Raw genomic sequence first — 27,387 nt, 5'->3', positions numbered from 1 at the left:
GGCTCTGGGGAGTTGTGGGGTCGAGGGGGGCTCTGGGGGCTTAAGGGGAGCTCTTGGGGGGCTCGGGGGGTTTGTGGGGAGCTTTGGGGGGCTCTGGAGGTTTATGGGAAGCTTTGGGGGGCTCTGGGAGCTCTTGGGGGGCTCTGGGGGTTTGTGGGGAGCTTTGGGGGGCTCTGGGGTTTTATGGGGGGCTCTGGGTGTTTATGGGGGGCTCTGGGGTTTTATGGGGGGCTATAGGGGGGCTCTGGGGTTTTATGGGGGGCTCTGAGTGTTTATGGGGGGCTCTGGGGTTTTATGGGGGGCTATAGGGGGGCTCTGGGGTTTTATGGGGGGCTCTGGGGTTTATGGGGGGCTATAGGGGGGCTCTGGGGTTTTAGGGGGGGCTCTGGGGGTTTATGGGGGGCTCTGGGGGTCTATGGGGGGCTCTGGGGGGGTTCCCAGGGTTAAGCCCCGCCCCCTCCCCTCCAGGCCCCGCCCCCTCTCCCCCCTATCCCCGGGGGGGGGGGGGGCTCCATAGGGGGTTATGGGGAGGGGTCTACAGGGACTTAACGGGGGGGGGGTGGGCGGGCTCTGGGGGGGTTCCCAGGGTTAAGCCCCGCCCCCCGGCCCGCCAGGCCCCGCCCCCTCGCCCCCCTAGCCCCGGCGGTCGCCCCCGGGCGCCGCGTCCCGAGCGATGGCGGCGAACCGGGTGGGGCGGCGGCAGGGCCGGCGGGGCGGGGGCGGGGGTCCCGCCGCGGGGGCGGCCTCGGGGGGGCTCTCCCCGGGCCGGGGGTCCTCGGGGGGGCTCTCCCCGGGCCGGGGGTCCCCCGGGCGCAGCCCCGGCGTCCAGCGGCGCGCGGCGCGGGTCACGGTCAAGTACAACCGGCGGGAGCTGCAGCGGCGGCTGGACACGGAGCAGTGGATCGATGGCAGGCTCGGGGAGCTCTACCGGGGACGGGTACCGGGAACCGGGAACGGGAACGGGAATGGGGCAGGGAACGGGGCAGGGGAACCGGGAATGGGGCACGGGAACAGGGAACGGGGCAGGGGAACCGGGACAGGGAACGGGGGAACCGGGAACGGGACCGACACGGAGCAGTGGATCGATGGCAGGCTCGGGGAGCTCTACCGGGGACGGGTACCGGGAACCGGGAACGGGAACCGGGAATGGGGCAGGGAACGGGGCGGGGGAACCGGGAATGGGGCAGGGAACGGGGGAACCGGGAACGGGACCGACACGGAGCAGTGGATCGATGGCAGGCTCGGGGAGCTCTACCGGGGACGGGTACCGGGAACCGGGAACGGGAACGGGAATGGGGCAGGGAACGGGGCGGGGGAACCGGGAATGGGGCACGGGAACAGGGAACGGGGCAGGGGAACCGGGAGTGGGACCGACACGGAGCAGTGGATCGACGGCAGGCTCGGGGAGCTCTGCCGGGGACGGGTATCGGGAACCGGGACCGGGAATGGGGAGCGGGATGGGAAATGGAGCGGGGGAGCCGGGATCGGGATGGGGATGGAGGCTCGGGAGCTGTGCCGGGGCGGGGACCGGGAATGGGGACCGGGATCGGGGAACCGGGACCGGGAATGGGGAGCGGGATCAGGACCGGGACCGGGAATGGGAGCCAGGACCGGGACCGGGAATGGGAGCCACGACCGGGACCGGGAATGGGGAGCGGGATCAGGACCGGGACCGGGAATGGGAGCCACGACCGGGACCGGGAATGGGGAGCGGGATGGGAAATGGAGCGGGGGAGCCGGGAGCGGGATAGGGATGGAGGCTCGGGAGCTGTGCCGGGGCGGGGGCACCGGGAACCGGGATGTGGATGGGTCCGGGGACCGGGAATGGGACTGGGAACCGGGAATTAGACTGGGAAACGGACCGGGAATTGGACCCGGAACGGGACTGGAGAGCGGGAACGGGACTGGGAAACGGGAACGGGGCCGGGAACGGGATCAGGACCAGGCACCGGGACAGGGAGCAGGGAAACGGACCGGGAACGGGGCCGGGAACGGGACCGGGATCGGGACTGGGGACCAGGACAGGGAGCAGGGAAATGGACCGGGAACAGGGCCGGGAACGGGGCCGGGAACGGGACCAGGCACCGGGAACGGGACCAGGGAAATGGAGCAGGAACAGGACCGGGACCAGGAGCAGGGAAACGGACCGGGAACGGGGCCGGGATCAGGGAAACGGAGCAGGAACGGGGCCGGGAACGGGACCGGGAACCGGGACAGGGAGCAGGGAAATGGACCGGGAACGGGGCCGGGAACGGGACCGGGATCGGGACAGGGAGCAGGGAAATGGACCGGGAACGGGGCCGGGAACGGGACCGGGAACAGGACAGGGAGCAGGGAAACGGAGCGGGAACGGGGCCGGGAGTAGGAATGGGAATGTGGATCCAAACCACGGACCGGGAACGGGATGGGGACCGGGAATGGGACCGGCACCAGGGAAAGGAGCAGGGCCTGGGAATGGGACCGGGACCGGGAATGGGACCGGGAAAAGGAACGGGACCGGGACCGGGAATGGGATCGGGAATGGGACCGGGAAAAGGAACGGGACCGGGACCGGGAATGGGACCGGGAATGGGACCCGGGACCGGGAAAAGGAACAGGGAATGGGAAAAGGACCGGGCCCGGGCCCGGGGATCCAAACCAGGACCGGGAATGGGCCCGGGGGTCCCAGGCTGGATCTTCCCCTCCCCCCCCGTGGGAACGGAGAGATGGAAGGGAGGGGGAGGGGCCGATGTCCCGTTATCCCGAGGGGACCGGACACGGGGGGGGAGGGGGGGTTGGGGGGACACTGGGGGGGGGGTTTGGGGGACACTGGGGGGGTTTGGGGGGGTGTTGGGGACACTCGGGGGTTGTTGGGGACATTGGGGGGGGGTTTGAGGGGGGCACTCGGGGGGATTTGGGGGACATTGGGGGGGTTGGGGGACATTGGGGGGGTTTGGGGACACTCGGGGGGGTTTGGGGGACATTGGGGGGGTTTGGGGGACATTGGGGGGGTTTGGGGGGTGTTGGGGACACTTGGGGGGATTTGGGGACATTGGGGGGGGCTGGGGACACTCGGGAGGGGTTGGGGGACATTGGGGGGGGTTGGGGGGTGTTGGGGACACTGGGGGGATTTGGGGACACTGGGGGGGTTTGGGGGGATTTGGGGACACTGGGGGTGTTTGGGGGGTGTTGGGGACACTCGAGGAGATTTGGGGGACACTGGGGGGGTTTGTGGGGTGTTGGGGACACTGGGGGGGATTTGGGGACACTGGGGGGGTTTGGGGGGATTTGGGGACACTCGAGGGGATTTGGGGACATTGGGGGGATTTGGGGACACTGAAGGGGTTTGGGGGGGTTTGGGGACACTGGGGGGGGGTTGTTGGGGCCACTGGTGGCCGTGTCCCCCCCTCCCCGTCAGGAGGAGGCGATGCCGGACGAGGTGAACATCGATGAGCTGCTGGAGCTGGACACGGACGAGGAGCGAGCCCAGAGGCTCCGGGTGGGAATCTTATCTAATTAACATCTAATTAACATCTAATTAACATCTAATTCTATCTAATTAACATCTAACTTTATCTAATTAACATCTAATTAACACCTCCCCCCCCATCACACCCACCCCCCCCCCCCTTAATTAACCCCTCCCCCATCCTCCAGGGCATCCTGAGCTCCTGCGCCGCCGACCCCCAGGTACGGGGGGGGGGGGGGTAAAATGGGGAGGGGGAGGGGTAAATTGGGGAGGGGTGGGGTGTGGGGGGGCGGGGGTCACATCCCCAAAATCCCCTCCCCCACCCCCACCCCTCCCCCCACCTCCATCGCGGCTCCAGCCGGGCTTTAAAAGGCAAAAAAATTCGGCAGCGGCGCTTCCGGAAGGGGGGGGAGGGGGGGGGCCCCTCCCCCACCCTTTCTCTCCGGGGGGTGGGGGGAGGGGCGGATGAAGTTAATTAATGACTCGCGGAGGGCGGGGGGGGGGGGGGGGTTAATGAGTTAATTGCCGGCAGGAATTCATCGCGCAGCTCCTGGAGCAGCTCAAGGGGCTCCCGAAGCAGCGGCTCCTGCAGGGACCCCCGCCCCTCCCCCACCCCAACCAGGACCCCCTCCCCCACCCGTGACCCCCCCCCCCCCCAACCCCCCACCCCGCCGAAAGGGGGGGGGAGGGGGAGGGGAAGGGAAATTCGGGAATTGTTGCGTTCCCAAAAGGAATAAAAAAAAAAAAAAAAAACAAAAAAAAAAACAAAAAAACCCAAAAAATCCCCCGGGAGGAGAGAGGGGAGGGCGGGGAGACCCCCCCCCAAAACAGCGTCATACGGGGGGGTTTGGGGGGTTTGGGGGGGATTTGGGAGGGGGTTGGGGGGGATTGGGGGGGGGTTGGGAAAGATTTGGGGGGATTTTGGGGATTTAGAGGGATTTGGGGGGGATTTGGGGGGGGTTTTGGGAGGGTTTTGGGGGATTTGGGGGGGGGTCGGGGGGAATTTGGGGGGGGTTGGGAGGGATTTGGGGGGATTTGGGGATATTGGGGGGGTTCGGGGGGATTTTGGGGGGATTTGGGAGGGTTTTGGGGGAATTTGGGGATTTTGGGGGGATAGGGGGGATTTAGAGGGAATTTGGGGTGGATTTGGGGGGATTTTGGGGATTTTGGGGGGATTTGGGGGGATTTTGGGGGATTTAGAGGGATTCGGGGGGAATTTGGGGATATTGGGGGGGGATTTTGGGGGGATTTTGGGGATTTAGAGGGATTTGGGGGGGATTTGGGGGAATTCGGGGGTAATATGGGGAATTTAGAGGGATTTGGGGGAATTTGGGGATATTTGGGGGGATTGGGGGGATTTAGAGGGATTTGGGGACATTGGAGGGGATTTGGGGGGATTTTGGGGACATTGGGGGGACTTTGGGGTCACTTGGGGGTCACACGGGACCCCCAAATCGGGAGGCCCCGCCCCGCCCCCCCCCGGCTCCAGCTGTTGGGAACATCTGGGCAGGAAGCGCCGCCCCTCCCCCCCCCCCCCCCCATTTCCTGCTGCGGTCCCGGAAAAATTTGAGGGAAAATGACCCGAAAATGGGAAAAAAAACCTCCGAGAACCCCAAAAACTCACCCGGGACCCCCAAAAACCGCCCCAGGACCCCAAAAACTGCCCCGGGACCCCCAAATTTGCCTCAAATTCCCACCCAGGACCCCCAAAATCCCCCCGGGTCCCCCAAATGCCCCCAGGACCCCCCAAAAAACCCCCCGGGAGCCCCAAAATTCCCCCCCGGGACCCCCCAAAATCCCCTGAGACCCCTCAAGATCCCCAAAATCCCCCCCAGGACCCCCAAAATCCCCCCAGGGACCCTCAAAATACCCCCCAGGGACCCCAAAACCCCCCCCAGGGACCCCAAAATCCCCCCCGGGACCCCCCAGGACCCCCCAAAATCCCCCCGGGACCCCCAAATCCCCCCGGGACCCCCAAATCCCCCTCAGGGACCCCCAAAATCCCCCCGGGACCCCCCCAGGACCCCCCAAAATCCCTTGGGACCCCCAAAATCCCCCCAGGACCCCCCAAAATCCCCCCGGGACCCCCAAAATCCCCCTCAGGGACCCCCAAATTCCCCCCGGGACACCCCCAGAGCCCCCTGGGACCCCCCCAATTTTGAGCCCAGCCCGGTTCATTTGCATATATTTACATATTTATTACACCGTCCCCACCCCTCCCCCTCCCCCTCCCCGCGGCCCCCCCCCGAGGGGCCCCAAAAATTCCCTAAAAAAAAAAAAAAATCCAAAAAAACCCAAAAAAACCCCAAAAAATCCCAATCCCGAGAAATCCTTTTACAAAAATTCCCGGATTTCCCCCCAAAAAAACGCCCGGGGAAAAAAAAGGTGGAATAATAAAGGATAAAAAAAAGCAGCGGGTTTTGGGTGGGAAAATCCCGATTTTGGGTGGAAAAATCCCAAGTTTTTTGGGTGGGAAAATCTCAATTTTTTGGGGTGGGAAAATCCCAAATTTTGGGGTGGAAAATCCTGATTTTTGCGTGGGAAAATTCCGATTTTTTGGGGTGGAAAATCCCAAATTTTGGGTGGAGAAATCCCGAGTTTTGGGTGGGAAAAACCCAAATTTTGAAAATCCTGATTTTTGTGGGGGAAAATCCTGATTTTTGGGTGGGAAATTGCAAATTTTGGGTGGAAAAATCCCGGGTTTTGGGTGGGAAAATCTCGGTTTTTGGGGCGGAAAATCCCAAATTTTGGGTGGGAAAATCCCGATTTTGGGGGGCAAAATCCCAATTTTTGGGGGTGGGAAAATCCCAATTTTTGGCGTGGAAAATCCTGATTTTTTTGGGTGAAAAATCTCGATTTTTTTGGGTGGGAAAATCCCAAATTTTGGGTGGGAATATCTCGATTGTTTTGGGGTAGAAAATCCCGATTTTGGGAGAAAAATCCCAATTTTGGGGTAGAAAAATCCTGATTTTGGGGTGGAAAGTCCCAATTATGGGGTAGAAAATCCTGATTTTTTGTTTGAAAAATCCCGATTTTGGGGTAGAAAATCCCGATTTTGGGGTAGAAAATCCCGATTTTGGGGCTTTTTTCCGGGCCCCTCTCGGCGGTGGCGGCTGCTCCCAGATTGGAATTTTTTTTCCCCAAAAAAACGCTTCCCGAGGGGTTTTTGTCCCAAAATTCCGCTCCCAAATTGCCCGGAATTGGCGTTTTTGGGGTGGGAAAATTCCCCCTTTTCCAGCTCCAAATTCCCCCGAGGGAAAAAGGGGAAAATTCAGGATTTGGGGTCCGTTTTTCCCTTTTTTTTCCATTTTTTTAAACATTTTGGAGAAATTTTAACCATTTTTTGGGGGATTTCTTTTCATTTCTTTGAGTTTTTATTTAAATTTTTTTTTCCGGGGTTTTCTTGGAGCTTTTCCAAATTTTTGGGGGGGATTTTTGGGGCATTTCTGCTGCTTTCCCCACGTTTTTTGGGTGGATTTTGATTGATTTCGGGGTTTCTTTTTTTCCCAGCGCATTTTTAGGGATTCCAGGTCGATTTTCCCCCCCATTTTTCGGCTTTTTCGGGGATTTTGGGGGTTTTGGGTCGGATTTTGGGGGTTTTGGGAAATTCCGGAGCTCTCAATCCTTTGATCGTTTTTGGGTGGATTTGAATCTTTTTTTCTCCCAATTTCTTTGATTTTTGGGGCATTTTCGTTCCCATTTTTATTTTCTTCTCAATTCTTTTTTTTCTGGCTTCGATTTTTCCCATTTTTATTTTCATTTTTTCCCACGTTTTTTACCTTTTTCCTCTTATTTTTTCACGGCTTTTTTCGGTTCCATTCTTGGCGTTTTCTCCAGGATTTCTGCCCATTTTTAGCCACTTTTGGACTTTTTTTTTGGACTTTTGGACTTTTTTTTTTTGATTTTTGGACTTTTTTTCCCCCCAATTTTGGGGATTTTCGTGTGATTCTGATTTTTTCCCTCATTTTTATTCATTTCTACTCGGATTTTTCAACATTTTCCAGGTATTTTTATTGGATTTCGGGTCACTTTCGATCATTTGGGGGCATTTTTGGTGCCATTTCAGACGTTTTTTCCCCGTTTTGCCTCGATTTTGATGCATTTGACATTATTTGGGATTTTTCCCCGTTTTTTTTCTGTGGTTTTATGGGGTTTTCGTGCTGCTTTTGGGTGTATTTCACATTTTTCCTGCATTTCTGCCCCATTTTCCCCGTTTTTATCCACCTTTTGTCATTTTCCCTGCATTTTTCCTGCTTTCCCCCATTTTTTCTCCATTTTTTATTCTTTCCCCCCCTTTTTTCGCATCGTTTCCCCCATTTTTTACCATTTTTGATCGTTTTTCTCCCGCTTCCCAAAGAAAAATCGGAGCCAGAGCCTCAAATCCCCCCCAAAATTCTCATTTAATCCCCCGGGAAAACGGAACCTCGGGAGTTTTGGGGCAAAAAAATCCGATTTTGGGGTCTCCTCACTGCTCAAACCCTCCGAACTTGGGGCTTTTTTTTAAGCCAAAATTGGGATTTTTTGGGGGGGAAAAAACCCTCGGGAATTTGGGGGAGAATCCGGGATTTATTTACAATTTTTATGGCTGAGGCCGGGGGGGGGGGAGGGGAGGGAAAGGCCCCAAAAAGGGACAAAATTCCCCCAAACGGCCCCAAAATCCAGCCCGGGGACCGGCGCTGCTGCCGGGGCCAATCCCGGCAGGGGTGGGAATTTTGGGGAATTTTCTTCTTTTGGGGTGGATTGAATTTTCTGAGGGGAATTCTGGGGAGAAATTCGGTGGATTTGGGTTTTTTGGGGTTGGATTTGGGAGTTTTGGGTTTTTTGAGGTCAGATTTGGGGTTTTTGGGGTCAGATTTGGGGGGTTTGGGGTCGGATTTGGGGGCTTTGGGTCTTTTGGGGTCAGATTAGGGTTTTTTGGGGTCGGATTTGGGGGTTTTGGGGTCGGATTTGGGTCGGATTTGGGGGTTTTGGGGTCGGTTTTGGGGTCAGATTAGGGTTTTTTGGGGTCAGATTTGGGGGATTTGGGGTTTTTGGGGTCAGATTAGGGTTTTTTGGGGTCGGATTTCGGGGTTTTGGGGTTGGATTTGTGTTTTTTGGGATCGGATTTGGGGGTTTTGGGTCGGATTTGAGGTCACATTTGTGTTTTGTGGGATCAGATTTGGGGGTTTTGGGTCGGATTTGGGGGTTTTGGGTCGGATTTGGCATTTTTGGGGTCGGATTTGGGTTTTTTGGGATCAGATTTGGTTTTTTTGGGGGATGAATTTTGATTTTGCGATCAGATTTGGTCTTCTTGGTGTTGGATTTGGGTCAGATTTGGTTTTTTTGGGGGCAAGTTCAGATTTTGGGTCGGATTTGGGCTGGTTTGGATCAAATTTGGTGCTTTTGGGCTCAGAACTGAGATTTTTTGTGTTGCATTTGGGGTTTTTTGGGGTCAGATTTGGACTTTTTAGGGGCGGCTTTGGATTTTTCGGGGCCTATTTGCCCCCAATTCCAGTTTTTAGGATGAACCCACCTTTGCCAGGGCTCAAATTTCCCCTTTTTATGGCCAATTCCCAATTCCCTGGGGCCGATTTTCCCTCCAGCCTCGGATTTTGGGTCCATCTGGGAGGATTCTGAGTGGATTTGGGGTGGATCTGGGTGGATTTTGGGTGGATCTGGGTGGATTTGGATGGATTTTGGGTGGATTTGGGTGGATTTAGGCAGACTCTGCCGAATTTTGGGTAGATTTGGGCAAACCCTGCTGAATTTTGGGTAGATTTGGGTGAACCCCACTGGATTTTGGGTGAACCCCACTGGATTTTGGGTGGATTTGGGTGAACCCCACTGGATTTTGGGTGGACCTGGTTGGATTTTGGGTAGATTTAGGCAAACCCCACTGGATTTTGGGTAGATTTGGGTGAACCCCACTGGATTTTGGGTAGATTTGGGCAAACCCCGCTGGATTTTGGGTAGATTTAGGCAAACCCCACTGGATTTTGGGTAGATTTGGGCGAACCCCACTGGATTTCGGGCAGATTTGGGCAGACCCTGCTGGATTTTGGGTGGACCTGGCTGGATTTTGGGTAGATTTGGGTGAACCCCACTGGATTTCGGGCAGATTTAACCAAACCCCACTGGATTTTTGGTGGACCTGGTTGGATTTCGGGCAGATTTGGGCAAACCCCGCTGGATTTTGGGTGGACCTGGTTGGATTTTGGGTGGCTTTGGGCAAACCCCACTGGATTTCGGGCAGATTTGGGCAAACCCCACTGGATTTTGGGTGGACCTGGTTGGATTTTGGGCACCTTTAACCAAACCCCACCGCATTTCGGGCAGATTTAACCAAACCCCACTGGATTTTGGGCACCTTTAACCAAACCCCACCGGATTTTGGGTGGACCTGGTTGGATTTTGGGCAGATTTGGGCAAACCCCGCTGGATTTCGGGCAGATTTAACCAAACCCCACTGGATTTTGGGCACCTTTAACCAAACCCCACCGGATTTTGGGTGGACCTGGTTGGATTTCGGGCAGATTTAACCAAACCCCACTGGATTTTGGGTGGACCTGGTTGGATTTTGGGTAGATTTAGGCAAACCCTGCTGGATTTCGGGCAGATTTGGGCAAACCCCACTGGATTTTGGGTGGACCTGGTTGGATTTCGGGCACCTTTAACCAAACCCCACTGGATTTCGGGCAGATTTAACCAAACCCCACTGGATTTCGGGCACCTTTAACCAAACCCCACTGGATTTTGGGTGGACCTGGTTGGATTTCGGGCACCTTTAACCAAACCCCACCGCATTTCGGGCAGATTTAACCAAACCCCACTGGATTTTGGGCACCTTTAACCAAACCCCACCGGATTTTGGGTGGACCTGGTTGGATTTCGGGCAGATTTAACCAAACCCCACTGGATTTTGGGTGGACCTGGTTGGATTTTGGGCAGATTTAACCAAACCCCACTGGATTTCGGGCAGATTTGGGCAGACCCCACTGGATTTTGGGTGGACCTGGCTGGATTTTGGGTGGATTTGGGCAAACCCCACTGGATTTTGGGTGGACCTGGTTGCATTTCGGGCACCTTTTAACCAAACCCCACCGCATTTCGGGCAGATTTAACCAAACCCCACCGCATTTCGGGCAGCTTTCGGCGAACCCTGCCGCCTTTCGGGGACGCCCACCCGAATTCCGGGTGCGTTTGGGACCTTTGCCACCCCCCCCGTGCCCGGCCCTCACTGGCAGAAGGGCGAGGCCGTGGGGTCGAAGCCCTTGAAGACGTCCTTGAGCGAGGCCTTGTCCCCGTCCTCGGGGGGGTCCCTGGCGGGGCTGCCCCCCGGGAAGGGGCTCCCGGCGCCGGGCCGGCCGCCGGCCTTGGCCAGGCCGAACACGGGGGGCACGGGGGGCACCGGGAGGTTGTGGAGGCCGGGCTGGCCGCTGCCCCCCTCGCCCGCGCCGCCGGCCTTGGGCCGGGGCCGGTTGTAGCTGTTGTACCTGTCCGTGGGCTCCGGCCGCTCGCCGCCGTCCGGCTGCTCCAGCGCCGAGCGCCGCACGAACGGCGGCTCCTTGGCCTTGCCCGGCGTTTTCCCGGCGTCGGCTTTTTGGGACGAATTCCCGTCGCTTTGGGGTTCTTTCCCCGAGCTGGAAGTCCGGGGGTCGTAGAGGCTGATGGCGCTCAGGACGCTGCTCTGGCCGCCGCCGCCGCCCCAGCTCAGCCGGGGGTCGTAGGGGGCGATGGCCGGGCCGGAGTCCGGCGGAGCCGCTTCGGCCGCCCGGGAGCTGCCGCATTCCAGGGATTTCTGCAGCCGGGGGTCGGCGGGGCCTTTGCGCACGCGGGGGTCGCTGGGTTTGTCCCCTCCCGAGGCCGTGACAGTTTTGAGGATCCGCGAGAGCAGCTCGAAGTCGGGCAGCGCCGCCGAGCCGGGCTCGCCGCCGGCCGGCCGCTGCTGCTGCCGCGGGTCCGAGGGGCCGCAGGGCGGCCGGAGCAGGCGAGGGTCGGGCACGGCCACGGGAAGGGGATCCTGCTTGGGGACGGGCAGCGGGATGAGATCCTCGGGGCTCCAGAGCACGGAGCGGGCGAAGGGCGGCCGCAGCAGCAGCACGTCCTTGCGGATGTGCGAGAACTGCTGCAGCTGCGAGCGCGGGTCCCGCTGGCAGTGCCCGGGAACGGCGTCCAGGGGGATGCTCAGGGGTTTATCCCGCAGGATCCGCTCGCCCTCCTCGTCCTCGGCCGCGCCGGACGCGGCGGCCGCCGGCGTTTTTTGGGGTGGCTCCGCCTTGGGGCCGTGCCGGGCCAGCCGCGGGTCCGAGGGGCCGGGCTCGGCCGGGAGCGGCTCGGAATTCCGGGCCAGCCGGGGGTCGCGGAGCCGGGGGTCGGCGGGACGGGGGGGGTCTCTGCAGCCGGGGGTCGCTGGGGGGGTCCCCGGAAGGGTTCTGGGGTCGGGCCGAGCTCTGCTGGCGCAGGGATTTGAGGATGGAGGTGACGCTGCTGCCGCCGTCGTCCTCGTCGCTCGAGTACCAACTGCCGGGGTCTCCTGGGAGAGGCGGGGGGAAAAGGAGGGAAAAATCAGGGAAAGGGGGGGGAAAAAAGGGTAAAAAAACCAACGAAGGGATCCTCAAAAGGATCCTGGGTTAGGGTGAAAAACAAAACCAGGCAAGTTCCGGCCTGGCTGCCCCCGTTTTCAGCCCAAAAATTCCCAGAGAAGAGGAAATATCCGGCTCTTCCTCCTCCTCCTCCTCCTCTGGAGCGATTTTGCCACATTTGAACCCAAATCTGCCTCCTCCTCCTCCCCCAGAGCTTCCCACTTCCAGGGCTTTTGTTCCCTAAAAAATCCCAGCCCCAGCAGGGCCCTGAGGGCTCCGAGATCCCCGAGAGGCAGAGCCGGGGTTGGAGTCAGGATCAGGATTAGGGATCAGGCTCAGGCTTAGGACCAGGACCAGGATCAGGGATTGGGCTCAGGATCAGTGACCGGGATCAGGGCTCAGGGAGCAGGATCAGGGACTGGGATCAGGGATCAGGGACTGGGATCAGGGCTCAGGGATCTGTGACTGGGCTCAGGACCAGTGACCGGGCTCAGGCTCAGGGACCAGGCTCAGTGACCGGGACCAGGGACTGGGATCAGGATCAATGACTGGGCTCAGGCTCAGGCTCAGGCTCAGGCTCAGGGCTCAGTGACCGGGCTCAGGCTCAGGCTCAGGCTCAGGGACCGAGATCAGGGCTCAGGCTCAGGCTCAGGGCTCAGTGACCGGGCTCAGGCTCAGGGCTCAGGCTCAGGGACCGAGATCAGGGCTCAGGCTCAGGCTCAGGGCTCAGGCTCAGGGCTCAGGCTCAGTGCCCGGGCTCAGGCTCAGGCTCAGGCTCAGGGACTGGGATCAGGGCTCAGTGCCCAGGCTCAGTACCCAGAGCTCAGTACCCACACTCAGTACCCACACTCAGTACCCACACTCAGTACCCACACTCAATACCCACACTCAGTACCCACACTCAGTACCCACAGCTCAGTACCCAGAGCTCAGTACCCACACTCAGTACCCACAGCTCAGTACCCAGAGCTCAGTACCCACACTCAGTACCCACACTCAGTACCCAGAGCTCAGTACCCACAGCTCAGTACCCACACTCAGTACCCACACTCAGTACCCACACTCAGTACCCACACTCAGTACCCACACTCAGTACCCACACTCAGTACCCAGAGCTCAGTACCCACACTCAGTACCCACACTCAGTACCCACACTCAGTACCCACACTCAGTACCCACAGCTCAGTACCCAGAGCTCAGTACCCACACTCAGTACCCACACTCAGTACCCAGAGCTCAGTACCCACAGCTCAGTACCCACAGCTCAGTACCCACACCCAGTACCCACACTCAGTACCCAGAGCTCAGTACCCACACCCAGTACCCACAGCTCAGTACCCAAACTCAGTACCCACACTCAATACCCACACTCAGTACCCACACTCAGTACCCACACTCAGTACCCAGAGCTCAGTACCCACACTCAGTACCCAGAGCTCAATACCCACACTCAGTACCCACACTCAGTACCCACAGCTCAGTACCCAGAGCTCAGTACCCACACTCAGTACCCACAGCTCAGTACCCAGAGCTCAGTACCCACACTCAGTACCCACACTCAGTACCCAGAGCTCAGTACCCACAGCTCAGTACCCACAGCTCAGTACCCACACCCAGTACCCACACTCAGTACCCAGAGCTCAGTACCCACACCCAGTACCCACAGCTCAGTACCCAAACTCAGTACCCACACTCAATACCCACACTCAGTACCCACACTCAGTACCCACACTCAGTACCCAGAGCTCAGTACCCACACTCAGTACCCAGAGCTCAGTACCCACACTCAGTACCCACACTCAGTACCCACACTCAGTACCCACACCCAGTACCCACACTCAGTACCCACAGCTCAGTACCCACAGCTCAGTACCCACACCCAGTACCCACACTCAGTACCCACACTCAGTACCCACACTCAGTACCCAGAGCTCAGTACCCACACTCAGTACCCACACTCAGTACCCACACTCAGTACCCAGAGCTCAGTACCCACACTCAGTACCCACACTCAGTACCCACACTCAGTACCCAGAGCTCAGTACCCACACTCAGTACCCACACTCAGTACCCACACTCAGTACCCACAGCTCAGTACCCAGAGCTCAGTACCCACACTCAGTACCCACACTCAGTACCCACACTCAGTACCCAGAGCTCAGTACCCACAGCTCAGTACCCACACCCAGTACCCACACTCAGTACCCACACTCAGTACCCACACCCAGTACCCACACTCAGTACCCAGAGCTCAGTACCCAGAGCTCAGTACCCACACTCAGTACCCACACTCAGTACCCACAGCTCAGTACCCACAGCTCAGTACCCACACCCAGTACCCACACTCAGTACCCACACTCAGTACCCAGAGCTCAGTACCCACACTCAGTACCCACACTCAGTACCCACACTCAGTACCCAGAGCTCAGTACCCACACTCAGTACCCACACTCAGTACCCACACTCAGTACCCACAGCTCAGTACCCAGAGCTCAGTACCCACACTCAGTACCCACACTCAGTACCCACAGCTCAGTACCCACACTCAGTACCCACACTCAGTACCCACACTCAGTACCCAGAGCTCAGTACCCACAGCTCAGTACCCACACTCAGTACCCACACTCAGTACCCAGAGCTCAGTACCCAGAGCTCAGTACCCACACTCAGTACCCACACTCAGTACCCACACTCAGTACCCACACTCAATACCCAGAGCTCAGTACCCACACTCAGTACCCACACTCAGTACCCAGAGCTCAGTACCCACACTCAGTACCCACACTCAGTACCCACACTCAGTACCCAGAGCTCACTACCCAGAGCTCAGTACCCACACTCAATACCCACACTCAGTACCCAGAGCTCAGTACCCAGAGCTCAGTACCCACACTCAGTACCCAGAGCTCAGTACCCACACTCAGTACCCACACTCAGTACCCAGAGCTCAGTACCCAGAGCTCAGTACCCACACTCAGTACCCAGAGCTCAGTACCCACACTCAGTACCCACACTCAGTACCCAGAGCTCAGTACCCACACTCAGTACCCACACTCAGTACCCCCACTCAGTACCCACACTCAGTACCCACACTCAGTACCCAGAGCTCAGTACCCACACTCAGTACCCACACTCAGTACCCACACTCAGTACCCAGAGCTCAGTACCCACACTCAGTACCCACAGCTCAGTACCCAGAGCTCAGTACCCACACTCAGTACCCAGAGCTCAGTACCCACACTCAGTACCCACACTCAGTACCCACACTCAGTACCCACACTCAGTACCCACACTCAGTACCCACACCCAGTACCCAGAGCTCAGTACCCACACTCAGTACCCAGAGCTCAGTACCCACACTCAGTACCCACACCCAGTACCCACAGCTCAGTACCCACACTCAGTACCCACACTCAGTACCCACAGCTCAATCCCCAAGCTCGGTACCCAAGCTCGGTACCCAGAGCTCAGTACCCACACTCAGTACCCACACTCAGTACCCACAGCTCAATCCCCAAGCTCGGTACCCCGGGCTCCGTGCCCGGCCCCGCAGGTTGCCCGCTGCCCGCGCTCACCGTCGTCGTGCTGGCGCTCGCCGCGGGCGCCGTCGGGCGCTCTGCGGGCGCCGTCGGGCGGGCGCTGCTGGCGGTGCCGGATGCGCAGGAACAGCGCCCGCTGCGCCGAGGGCAGGAACTCGGGCACGGCCCCCCCGGGCGGGGACCCCTCGGGCCCCAAGCGCCGCTCGCCCCCCGCGCCCTCCGCGGCCTCCAGGGCGCCGAAAGCGTCTGGGGGTGAAAGGATGGCAGTGCCAGGGGGGTGGGGGGAGAAATGGGGGGGGTTGGGGGGGGTTTGGGGGGGAAATGGGGGGATTTGGAGGGAAAATGGGGGGATTTGGGGGGATTTGGGGGGATTTGGGGGGAAAATGGGGGGATTTGGGGGGAAAACAACGGGGATTGGGGAGAGAAATGGCGGGGGGGAGGGGAGGGAGGGGATTTGGGGGAAAAACGGGGGATTGGGAAGAGAAAACAGCCCAAACTGGGATCCTGCACCCAAACTGGGATCCTGCGCCCAAACTGGGACCCTGCACCCAAACTGGGATCTCGTGCCCAAACTGGGACCCTGCACCCAAACTAGGATCCCGTGCCCAAACTGGGATCCTGCACCCAAACTGGGACCCTGTGCCCAAACTGGGATCCCGTGCCCAAACTGGGACCCTGTGCCCAAAGTGGGCCCCTGCACCCAACCTGGGACCCTGCACCCAAACTGGGACCCTGCACCCAAACTGGGACCCTGCACCCAAACTGGGATCCCGTGCCCACCCCGGGATCCTGCACCCAAACTGGGATCCCGTGCCCAAACTGGGACCCCGTGCCCAAACTGGGACCCCGTGCCCAAATCGGGATCCCGTGCCCAAACTGGGATCCCGTGCCCAAACTGGGATCCCGTGCCCAAACTGGGATCTCGTGCCCAAACTGGGATCCCGTGCCCAAACTGGGATCCCGTGCCCAAACTGGGATCCCGTGCCCAAACTGGGGATCCCGTGCCCAAACTGGGCCCCTGCACCCAAACTGGGATCTCGTGCCCAAACTGGGATCCCGTGCCCAAACTGGGACCCCGTGCCTAAACTGGGACCCCGTGCCCAAACTGGGATCCTGTGCCCAAACTGGGATCCTGCACCCAAACTGGGACCCTGTGCCCAAACCGGGATCCCGTGCCCAAACTGGGATCCCGTGCCCAAACTGGGACCCCGTGCCCAAACTGGGACCCTGTGCCCAAACCGGGATCCTGTGCCCAAACTGGGATCTCGTGCCCAAACTGGGATCTCGTGCCCAAACCGGGACCCCGTGCCCAAACTGGGATCCTGTGCCCAAACTGGGATCCCGTGCCCAAACTGGGACCCTGCGCCCAAACTGGGACCCCGTGCCCAAACTGGGACCCTGCACCCAAACTGGGATCTCGTGCCCAAACTGGGATCCCGTGCCCAAACTGGGACCCCGCGCCCAAACTGGGACCCTGTGCCCAAACTGGGATCTCGTGCCCAAACTGGGACCCTGCACCCAAACTGGGACCCTGTGCCCAAACTGGGATCCTGTGCCCAAACTGGGGATCCCGTGCCCAAACTGGGATCCTGTGCCCAAACTGGGACCCTGCGCCCAAAGTGGGATCCCGTGCCCAAACTGGGACCCTGCACCCAAACTGGGACCCTGCACCCAAACTGGGCCCCTGCACCCACCCCTGGGCCCCTGCCCCCCCCCAGGACCCTGTGCCCACCCCCCCCCGTCTCACCTGGCTCCCCCATGCCCGCGGGCTCCATCTCCAGCCCCTCCTGGGGGTAGAACCCCTCGTAGAACCCCGGCGGTGCCGCTGCCGGCCCCGGGCCCGGCGGGAGCAGCCCCGAGTGGGGGTGGGGCGGCTCCTCGGGGCCCCCCCCGGCGCCGTAGGGCAGCAGGGGGGGCCCCCCCCCGGGGCCCAGCTCCGGGTGCAGCTCCGGGTGCAGCTCCGGGGGCAGGGGGGGCCCGGGGGGACCCCCGGGGGGGCCCGGGAAGCGCGGGGGGGGCGGCCCCGGGTGCCTGGGGGGGGGAGGGGGGGAACAGAGGGGAAAAGGGGGGGATGGGATTGAGGGGGAGGGGCGGGGGTTACAGCTCTGCCCCCCAGGTGCCCTCACCTGACACCCAAGGTGCCCCCCAAGGTGCCCCCCAAGGTGTGCCCAGGTGCCTCCAGCTGCCCCCCAGGTGCCTCCAGCTGCCCCCCAGGTGCCCACAGGTGCCCCCCAGCTGGCCCCAGGTGTCTGCAGGTGCCCCCCAGATGCCCCCCAGGTGTCTGCAGGTACCCCCCAGGTTCCCCCAGGTACCCTCCTCTACCCCCCAGGTGCCCCCAGGTGCCCCCACCTGACTCCCAGGTACCCCCAGGTAGCCCCAGGTACCCCCAGGTGCCCCCAGGTGCCCCCCAGGTGCCCTCCCCTGCCCCCCAGGTACCCCCAGGTGCCCCCAGGTGCCTGCAGGTGCCCTCACCTCATACCCAGGTACCCCCAGGTACCTCCAGGTACCCCGCAGGTGCCCCCCAGGTACCCCCAGGTGCCCGCAGGTGCCCCCCAGGTGCCCGCAGGTGCCCTCACCTGATACCCAGGTACCCCCAGGTGCCCCCAGGTGCCCCCCAGGTGCCCCCAGGTGCCCCCCAGGTGCCCTCACCTGACCCCCAGGTGCCCCCAGGTGCCCTTCCCTGCCCCCCAGGTACCCCCAGGTGCCCTTCCCTGCCCCCCAGGTACCCCCACGTGCCCCCAGGTACCCCCAGGTGCCCTCCCCTGCCCCCCAGGTACCCCCAGGTGCCCCCAGGTACCCCCAGGTGCCCTCCCCTGCCCCCCAGGTACCCCCAGGTGCCCCCAGGTACCCCCAGGTGCCCTCCCCTGCCCCCCAGGTACCCCCAGGTGCCCCCAGGTGCCCTCCCCTGCCCCCCAGGTACCCCCAGGTGCCCCCAGGTGCCCCCCAGGTGCCCTCACCTGACTCCCAGGTGCCCTCCCCTGCCCCCCAGGTACCCCCAGGTGCCCCCCAGGTGCCCTCCCCTGCCCCCCAGGTACCCCCAGGTGCCGTCCCCTGCCCCCCAGGTGCCCCCAGGTGCCCCCAGGTGCCCCCAGGTGCCCCCCAGGTGCCTCCCAGGTGCCCTCACCTGACCCCCAGCTTCTCGGCCAGCTGCCCCGTGGGCCTCACGACGATCTCGAAGAGGGACGGGATCTTCTTGAAGGGGTCCGGGGGCGGCTCCAGGGGGTCCCCGGGCATGGGGGGCGGGGGGGGGAGGGGCAGCGGGGGGGGCCCGGGGGGGAGGGGCGAGGGGGGGCGCGGGGGGGGGCGCGGGGGGCCGGGGGGGGGGTGGGCAGCAGCCCCACGCCCGGGGGCGGTTTGGGCAGGGGGTTGATGCCCTGCTTCTTCAGCTCCTCCACCTCCTTCTCGTCCTCGGCGCCCGCCTCGGCGTCGTCCGCCAGCATCTGCGGGGAGCCAGCGGCTGCTGGGGGAACTGGGGGCACTGGGGGGCACTGGGGGGCACTGGGGGAGTGGGGGGATGGGGGGGCATTGGGAGGGACTGGGGGGACTGGGGGGAGTGGGGGGAGCGGGGGGCACTGGGGGGCACTGGGGGGAGTGGGGGGAGTGGGGGGCACTGGGGGGAGTGGGGGGCACTGGGGGAGTGGGGGGCACTGGGGGGCACTGGGAGGGACTGGGGGGACTGGGGGGAGTGGGGGCACTGGGGGGCATTGGGAGGGACTGGGGGGACTGGGGGGAGTGGGGGGGAGTGGGGGCACTGGGGGGCACTGGGGGGCACTGGGGGAGTGGGGGGCACTGGGGGGCACTGGGGGGCACTGGGGGCACTGGGGGCACTGGGGGGAGTGGGGGGCACTGGGGGGCACTGGGAGGGACTGGGAGGGACTGGGGGGAGTGGGGGGAGTGGGGGGGAGTGGGGGCACAGGGGGGCACTGGGGGGCACTGGGGGAGTGGGGGGCACTGGGGGGCACTGGGGGGCACTGGGGGCACTGGGGGGAGTGGGGGGCACTGGGGGGCACTGGGGGGCACTGGGAGGGACTGGGAGGGACTGGGGGGAGTGGGGGGAGTGGGGGGCACTGGGGGCACTGGGGGCACTGGGGGCACTGGCGGGGACTGGGGTGAACTGGGGGTACTTGGGTGGATCCAGGTGTGACGCCGGGGCAGGATCCGGGTGGGATTTGGGCAGGATCCAGGCGGGATCCACGTGGGATCCTTGTGGGATCCGGGTAGGATCCGGGCAGGATTTGGGTAGGATTTGGGCAGGATCTCTGTGGAATCTGTGCGGGATTTGGGCAGGATTTGGGCAGGATCCCTGTGGGATCCGGGCAGGATTTGGGCAGGATTTGGGCAGGATCCCTGTGGGATCCGGGCAGGATTTGGGCAGGATCCCTGTGGGATCCGGGCAGGATTTGGGCAGGATTTGGGCAGGATCCCTGTGGGATCCGTGTGGGATTTGGGCAGGATTTGGGCAGGATCCGTGTGGGATCCGGGCAGGATTTGGGCAGGATCCCTGCGGGATCCGGGCAGGATTTGGGCAGGATTTGGGTGGGATCTCTGTGGGATACCTGTGGGATTTGGGGAGGATCCGGGCAGGATCTGTGTGGGATCTCTGTGGGATTTGGGCAGGATTTGGGCAGGATCCCTGTGGGATCCGGGCAGGATTTGGGCAGGATTTGGACAGGATTCCTGTGGGATCCGGGCAGGATTTGGGCAGGATCTGGGCAGGATTTGGGCAGGATTTGGGCAGGATCTGTGTGGGATCCGGGCAGGATCTGGGCAGGATTTGGGCAGGATTTGGGCGGGATCCCTGTGGGATCTGGGCAGGATTTGGGCGGGATTTGAGCAGGATCTGTGTGGGATCTGGGCAGGATTTGGGCGGGATTCCTGTGGGATCCGGGCAGGATTTGGGCAGGATCTGGGCAGGATTTGGGCAGGATTTGGGCAGGATCTGTGTGGGATCCGGGCAGGATCTGGGCAGGATTTGGGCAGGATCTGCGTGGGATCTGTGTGGGATTTGGGCAGGATTTGGGCAGAATCCCTGTGGGATCCGGGCAGGATCCGGGCAGGATTTGGGCAGGATCCGTGTGGGATCCGGGCAGGATTTGAGCAGGATTTGGGCAGGATCTGTGCGGGATCCATGCAGGATCTCTGTGGGATCCCTGTGGGATTTGGGCAGGATTTGGGCAGGATCTGTGTGGGATCTGGGCAGGATTTGGACAGGATCCAGGCGGGATCCGGGCAGGATTTGGGCAGGATCTGTGTGGGATCCGGGCAGGATTTGGGTGGGATCTCTGTGGGATCCGTGTGGGATTTGGGCAGGATTTGGGCAGGATCCCTGTGGGATCCAGGCAGGATTTGGGCAGGATTTGGGTGGGATCTCTGTGGGATCCGGGCAGGATTTGGGCAGGATCTGTGTGGGATTTGGGCAGGATTTGGGCAGGATCCGGGTGGGATCTGGGCAGGATCCGGGCAGGATTTGGGTAGGATCTCTGTGGGATCCGGGCAGGATTTGGACAGGATCTCTGTGGGATCCCTGCAGGATGTGGGCAGGATTTGGGCAGGATCCCTGTGGGATCTGGGCAGGATCCGGGCAGGATTTGGACAGGATCTCTGTGGGATCTGGGCAGGATTTGGGCAGGATTTGGGCAGGATCCCTGTGGGATCCGGGCGGGATCCGGGCAGGATTTGGGCAGGATCCCTGTGGGATTTGGGCAGGATCCCTGTGGGATTTGGGCGGGATCCCTGTGGGATCCCTGCAGGATCTGGGCAGGATTTGAGCAGGATTTGGGCAGGATTTGGGCAGGATCCGTGTGGGATCCGGGCAGGATCTGGGCAGGATTTGGGCAGGATCCCTGTGGGATCCCTGCAGGATCTGGGCAGGATTTGAGCAGGATTTGAGCAGGATTTGGGCAGGATTTGGGCAGGATCCGTGTGGGATCCGGGCAGGATCTGGGCAGGATCTGTGTGGGATCCCTGTGGGATTTGGGCAGGATTTGAGCAGGATCTGTGTGGGATCCGGGCGGGATCCGGGCAGGATTTGGGCAGGATCCGGGCGGGATCTGGGCAGGATTTGGGCAGGATTTGGACAGGATCTCTGCGGGATCCGGGCAGGATCTGGGCGGGATCCCCGCGGGATCCCCGCCCCGCGCCGTACCTTGTCGAGCAGGTGGCGGGTGTCGTCGCAGAGCGGCGCGTGCGAGAACATGCAGTCGTCGCCGTTGATGCAGAGCCCCGTGGTGTGGAACAGCTTGCACGGGAAATCCCGTGGGCAGCGCCAGTCAAGGCAAACCAACGCCCGCCGGCCCTAAGCCCGGCCTAGGGCACGCCCGGCCCGGCCGAGGCCCGGCTTAGCCCCTATCGGGCTCCTTTAAAGCCCGGTTTAGCCCCTTTCTGGGTCATTTAAAGCCCAGTTTAACCCTGTTTTTGGCTCATTTAAGGCCCGGTTTAACCCTGTTTTTGGCTCATTTAAGGCCCGGTTTAACCCTGTTTTTGGCTCATTTAAGGCCCAGTTTAACCCCATTTCTGGCTCCTTTAAGGCTCGGTTTAGCCCCTTTCTGGGTCCTTTAAAGCCCAGTTTAACCCCGTTTTTGACTCATTTAAGGACCAGTTTAACCCCGTTTCTGGCTCCTTCAAAGCCCGGTTTAACCCTGTTTTTGGCTCATTTAAGGCCCGGTTTAACCCCGTTTCTGGCTCCTTTAAGGCCCGGTTTAGCCCCTTTCTGGGTTCTTTAAAGCCCAGTTTAACCCCGTTTTTGGCTCATTTAAGGCCCGGTTTAACCCTGTTTTCGGCTCATTTAAGGCCCGGTTTAACCCCGTTTTTGGCTCATTTAAGGCCCGGTTTAACCCCGTTTCTGGCTCCTTTAAGGCCCGGTTTAGCCCCTTTCTGGGTCCTTTAAAGCCCAGTTTAACCCCGTTTTTGGCTCATTTAAGGACCAGTTTAACCCCGTTTCTGGCTCCTTCAAAGCCCGGTTTAACCCTGTTTTTGGCTCATTTAAGGCCCGGTTTAACCCCGTTTTTGGCTCCTTTAAGGCCCGGTTTAGCCCCTTTCTGGCTCATTTAAGGCCCGGTTTAACCCCGTTTTTGGCTCATTTAAGGCCCAGTTTAACCCCATTTCTGGCTCCTTTAAAGCCCGGTTTAGCCCCTTTCTGGGTCCTTTAAAGCCCAGTTTAACCCCATTTTTGGCTCATTTAAGGACCAGTTTAACCCCGTTTCTGGCTCCTTCAAAGCCCGGTTTAACCCTGTTTTTGGCTCATTTAAGGCCCGGTTTAACCCCGTTTCTGGCTCCTTTAAGGCCCGGTTTAGCCCCTTTCTGGGTTCTTTAAAGCCCAGTTTAACCCCGTTTTTGGCTCATTTAAGGCCCGGTTTAACCCTGTTTTCGGCTCATTTAAGGCCCGGTTTAACCCCGTTTTTGGCTCATTTAAGGCCCGGTTTAACCCCGTTTCTGGCTCCTTTAAGGCTCGGTTTAGCCCCTTTCTGGGTCCTTTAAAGCCCAGTTTAACCCCGTTTTTGGCTCATTTAAGGACCAGTTTAACCCCGTTTCTGGCTCCTTCAAAGCCCGGTTTAACCCTGTTTTTGGCTCATTTAAGGCCCGGTTTAACCCCGTTTTTGGCTCCTTTAAGGCCCGGTTTAGCCCCTTTCTGGCTCATTTAAGGCCCGGTTTAACCCCGTTTTTGGCTCATTTAAGGCCCAGTTTAACCCCATTTCTGGCTCCTTTAAGGCTCGGTTTAGCCCCTTTCTGGGTCATTTAAAACCCAGTTTAACCCCGTTTTTGGCTCATTTAAGGACCAGTTTAACCCCGTTTCTGGCTCCTTCAAAGCCCGGTTTAACCCTGTTTTTGGCTCATTTAAGGCCCAGTTTAACCCCATTTCTGGCTCCTTTAAAGCCCGGTTTAGCCCCTTTCTGGGTCCTTTAAAGCCCAGTTTAACCCCGTTTTTGGCTCATTTAAGGACCAGTTTAAGCCTCTTTCTGGATCCTTTAAGGCCCGGTTTAACCCCGTTTCTAGCTCCTTTAAGGCCCGGTTTAGCCCCATTTCTGGATCATTTAAAACCCAATTTAACCCCGTTTTTGGCTCATTTAAGGACCAGTTTAAGCCTCTTTCTGGCTCCTTTAAGGCCCAGTTTAACCCCGTTTCTGGCGCCTTTAAGGCCCAGTTTAAGCCTCTTTCTGGCTCTTTTAAGGCCCGGTTTAACCCAGTTTCTGGCTCATTTAAGGCCCACTTTTAGCCCCTTTCTGGCTCATTTAAGGCCCAATTTAACCCCATTTCTGGCTCCTTTAAGGCTGCTTTAGCCCCGTTTCTGGCTCCTTTAAGGCCTGGTTTAAACCAGTTTCTGGCTCGTTCAAGGCCCAGTTTAGCCCTTTTCTGGCTCCTTTAAGGCCCAGTTTAAGCCCCTTTCTGGCTCATTTAAAGCCAATTTTAACCCCGTTTCTGGCTCATTCAAGGCCTGGTTTAAACCAGTTTCTGGCTCATTTAAGGCCTGGTTTAACCCCATTTCTGGCTCATTTAAGGCCCAGTTTAACCCTGTTTCAGGCTCCTTTAAGGCTGGGTTTAACCCTGTTTCAGACTTAGGTTAGGGGGCAGGGTCAGGCCAGGTTCGGGGCAGTTTTAGGCCAGGCTCGGGGCAGGGTCAGACCAGGTTCGGGGCAGGGTCAGGCCTGGTTCAGACCAGGTTCGGGGCAGTGTCAGGCCCGGCTCAGGCCGGGTTTAGGCCGCGCTCAGGCCACGCTCAGGCCGGGTTCAGACCACGCTCAGGCCGGGTTTAGGCCACGCTCAGGCCGGGTTTAGGCCGGGCTCAGGCCGCGCTCAGGCCGGGTTGAGGCCGCGCTCAGGCCGCGCTCAGACCACGCTCAGGCCGGGTTGAGGCCGGGCTCAGGCCGGGTTGAGGCCGCGCTCAGGCCGCGCTCAGGCCGGGTTCAGGCCGCGCTCAGGCCGGGTTCAGACCACGCTCAGGCCGGGTTGAGGCCGCGCTCAGGCCGCGCTCAGGCCGGGTTGAGGCCGCGCTCAGGCCGCGCTCAGGCCGGGTTTAGGCCGGGCTCAGGCCGGCGCCAAGGATATCGTGCATGTAGGGACAGCTGTCGGCGCGCGCGCAGTAGCCCGTGATGTAGAACTTGCACAGCTCCCGCTTCTTGGGCAGCTCGATGTCGTGGCTGAAGTTGCAGTGGTCACCCTGCGGCCACGGCCGGACACGGGGGGTTAAACGGGGGAATAAAGGGGGGAATAAAGGGGGGATTAAAGGGGGGATTAAAGGGGGGGATAGGGGGGAATAAAGGGGGGAAAAAAGGGGGGATTAAAGGGGGGAAAAAGGGGGGGTAAAGGTGGGAGAAAGGGGGGATAAAGGGGGGAAAAGGGGGGATTAAAGGGGGGATTAAAGGGGGGATAGGGGGGAATAAAGGGGGGAAAAAAGGGGGGATTAAAGGGGGGATAGAGGGGGAATTAAAGGGGGGGTAAAGGTGGGAGAAAGGGGGGATAAAGGGGGGATAGAGGGGGAATAGAGGGGGAATAAAGGGGGAAAAAGGGGGGATTAAAGGGGGGAAAAAGGGGAAAAAAGGGGGGGGGTAAAGGTGGGAGAAAGGGGGGATAAAGGGGGGATAAAGGGGGAAAAAGGGGGGATTAAAGGGGGGAAAAAGGGGGGGATAGAGGGGGAATTAAAGGGGGGATAGAGGTGGGATAGAGGGGGGACAAAGGCGGATAAAGGAGGGATAAAGGGGGGATGGGGGGAATAAAGGGGGGAAAAGGGGGGATAAAGGGGGGAAAAAGGGGGAAAAAGGGGGGATAGAGGGGGAAAAAGGGGGGATAGAAGGAGGACAAAAGGGGGGGTAAAGGTGGGAGAAAGGGGGGATAAAAGTGGGATACAGCTGGGATAAAGGCAGGACACAGCTGGGACAGGTGGGAAAAGTGGGATATGAGGGGAAAAGCGGGACAGAGGTGGGGTAAAAGTGGGATAAAAGTGGGATACAGGTGGGATAAAGGGGGGATAAAAGTGGGATAAAAGTGGGATAAAAGTGGGATAAAGGTGGGATAAAGGTGGGATAAAGGTGGGATAAAGGTGGGATAAAAGTGGGATAAAAGTGGGATACAGGTGGGATAAAGGGAGGATAAAAGTGGGATAAAAGTGGGATACAGGTGGGATACAGGTGGGATAAAAGTGGGATAAAGGTGGGATAAAGGCAGGACACAGCTGGGACAGGTGGGAACAGCGGGATATGGGGGAAAAAGCGGGACAGAGGTGGGGTAAAAGTGGGATAAAAGTGGGATAAAGGTGGGATAAAAGTGGGATACAGGTGGGATAAAAGTGGGATAAAAGTGGGATACAGGTGGGATAAAAGTGGGAAAAAAGGGGGGATAAAAGTGGGAAAAAAGGGACACAAGAGGGAAAGGTGGGAACAGCGGGATATGAGGGGAAAAGCGGGACAGAGGTGGAATAAAGGTGGGATAAAAGTGGGATAAAAGTGGGATACAGGTGGGATAAAAGTGGGATAAAGGTGGGATAAAGGTGGGATAAAGGTGGGATAAAAGTGGGATAAAAGTGGGATAAAGGTGGGATAAAAGTGGGATAAAAGTGGGATACAGGTGGGATAAAAGTGGGATAAAAGCGGGATACAGGTGGGATAAAAGTGGGATACAGGTGGGATAAAAGTGGGATAAAAGTGGGATACAGGTGGGATAAAAGTGGGATAAAAGTGGGATAAAAGTGGGATAAAGGTGGGATAAAAGTGGGATAAAGGCAGGACACAGCTGGGACAGGTGGGAACAGCGGGATATGGGGGGAAAAGCGGGACACAGACTGGGGGGGGGAATCGCAGGACCCCGGTGACCTCCCCAAAATCCCCCCCTCCCCCCCCGCCCCCCACGGCTCCGGGAAGGTTCCAGAAGGACTCCCCAGCCCCGGCCGGGCCGTTCCCGGCGGGAATTCCGGGAATGCCGGGGCGGGAATGCCTTACCCAGGTGCACCTGCCCTCCACGAAGTACTTGCAGATGACTTTGCCCTTCTTGTCCGAGGGCAGGTGGGGCTTGTCGTGCTCGCCGCGCCGGTAGCCACCCCCGTCCTGCCGGGAAAGCGCCGGGAATGGGGGCTGGAAGGCCGGGAAAGAGGGGAACCCCCGGCATGGCTGGGGTGGGGGGGTGTGCTGAGCACAAAATCCCGGGATTTGGGGGGAAAAAGGGAGATTTGGGGTGTGCTGAGCACAAAATCCTGGGATTTGGGGGGAAAAAGGGGGATTTGGGGGTGGAAAAGAGGGGATTTGGGGTGTGCTGGGCATAAAATCCTGGGATTTGGGGGGAAAAAGGGGGATTTGGGGGTGGAAAAGAGGGGATTTGGGGTGTGCTGGGCATAAAATCCCGGGATTTGGGGGAGAAAAGAGGGGGATTTGGGGTGTGCTGAGCATAAAATCCTGGGATTTGGGGTGGAAAAGAGGGGATTTGGGGTGTTTCAAAGGTAAAATCCCGGGATTTGGGGGAGAACAAGCAGGAAGAAGCCGCCACCCCGGTGGGAATTGGGGCGGTTTTTGAGGATCCTGGGAGGATCTCTGGGAATTCTGGTGGGGATTCTGGTGGAGATCCCGGTGGGGATCCCGGTGGGAACTGAGGGGGTTTTTGAGGATCCCGGGGGGGATCCTGGTGGGAATCCCGGTGGGAACTGGGGGGGTTTTTGAGGATCCCGGTGGGGATCCCGGTGGGAATTGGGGGGGGTTTTGAGGATCCTGGGAGGATCTCTGGTGGGAATCCCAGTGGGAATTGGGGGGGGGTTTTGAGGATCCTGGGAGGATCTCTGGTGGGAATCCCGGTGGGAATCGTGGTGGGGATCCTGGTGGGGATCCCAGTGGGAATTGGGGGGTGGTTTTTGAGGATCCTG

The 27,387-nt window shown here is 59.9% G+C and overlaps 2 protein-coding genes across 2 annotated transcripts in view; one reads left to right on the top strand and one right to left on the bottom strand.

Annotated features, from left to right (window-relative positions):
- Window positions 1-673: 673 nt before the first annotated feature.
- PPP1R14A (protein phosphatase 1 regulatory inhibitor subunit 14A) lies at window positions 674-4,091 on the top strand. The gene is made up of 4 exons (XM_068998296.1): window positions 674-937; window positions 3,398-3,478; window positions 3,637-3,669; window positions 3,981-4,091. Exons 1-4 carry the CDS (start codon window positions 674-676, stop codon window positions 4,089-4,091), a joined length of 489 nt encoding a protein of 162 aa, XP_068854397.1.
- A 6,570-nt stretch (window positions 4,092-10,661) lies between these two features.
- LOC138100455 (zinc finger CCCH domain-containing protein 4-like) overlaps window positions 10,662-27,387 on the bottom strand; it is a 35,699-nt gene continuing 18,973 nt past the window's right edge. Inside the window, 9 exon segments of the mRNA XM_068998295.1 lie at window positions 10,662-11,805; window positions 11,807-11,960; window positions 15,585-15,794; window positions 17,296-17,579; window positions 18,673-18,820; window positions 18,823-18,988; window positions 21,694-21,803; window positions 24,591-24,702; window positions 26,477-26,581. Of these exon segments, the coding sequence (XP_068854396.1) occupies window positions 10,662-11,805; window positions 11,807-11,960; window positions 15,585-15,794; window positions 17,296-17,579; window positions 18,673-18,820; window positions 18,823-18,988; window positions 21,694-21,803; window positions 24,591-24,702; window positions 26,477-26,581 (2,433 nt within the window).

This window comes from Aphelocoma coerulescens, chromosome 34 (genome assembly GCF_041296385.1).
Source record: "Aphelocoma coerulescens isolate FSJ_1873_10779 chromosome 34, UR_Acoe_1.0, whole genome shotgun sequence".
Taxonomy (NCBI): Eukaryota; Metazoa; Chordata; class Aves; order Passeriformes; family Corvidae; genus Aphelocoma; species Aphelocoma coerulescens.
The sequence above is the reverse complement of the archived record's forward strand: the minus strand, read 5'-3'. Positions and strand labels throughout refer to the sequence as shown.

Coding starts and splice junctions, on each gene's coding strand:
- PPP1R14A (XM_068998296.1), top strand. CDS start 674: ATGGCGGCGAACCGGGTGGGGCGGCGGCAGGGCCGGCGGGGCGGGGGC. Junction 938..3,397: donor GGGAGCTCTACCGGGGACGG/GTACCGGGAACC, acceptor CCTCCCCGTCAG/GAGGAGGCGATGCCGGACGA. Junction 3,670..3,980: donor CCTGCGCCGCCGACCCCCAG/GTACGGGGGGGG, acceptor AATTGCCGGCAG/GAATTCATCGCGCAGCTCCT.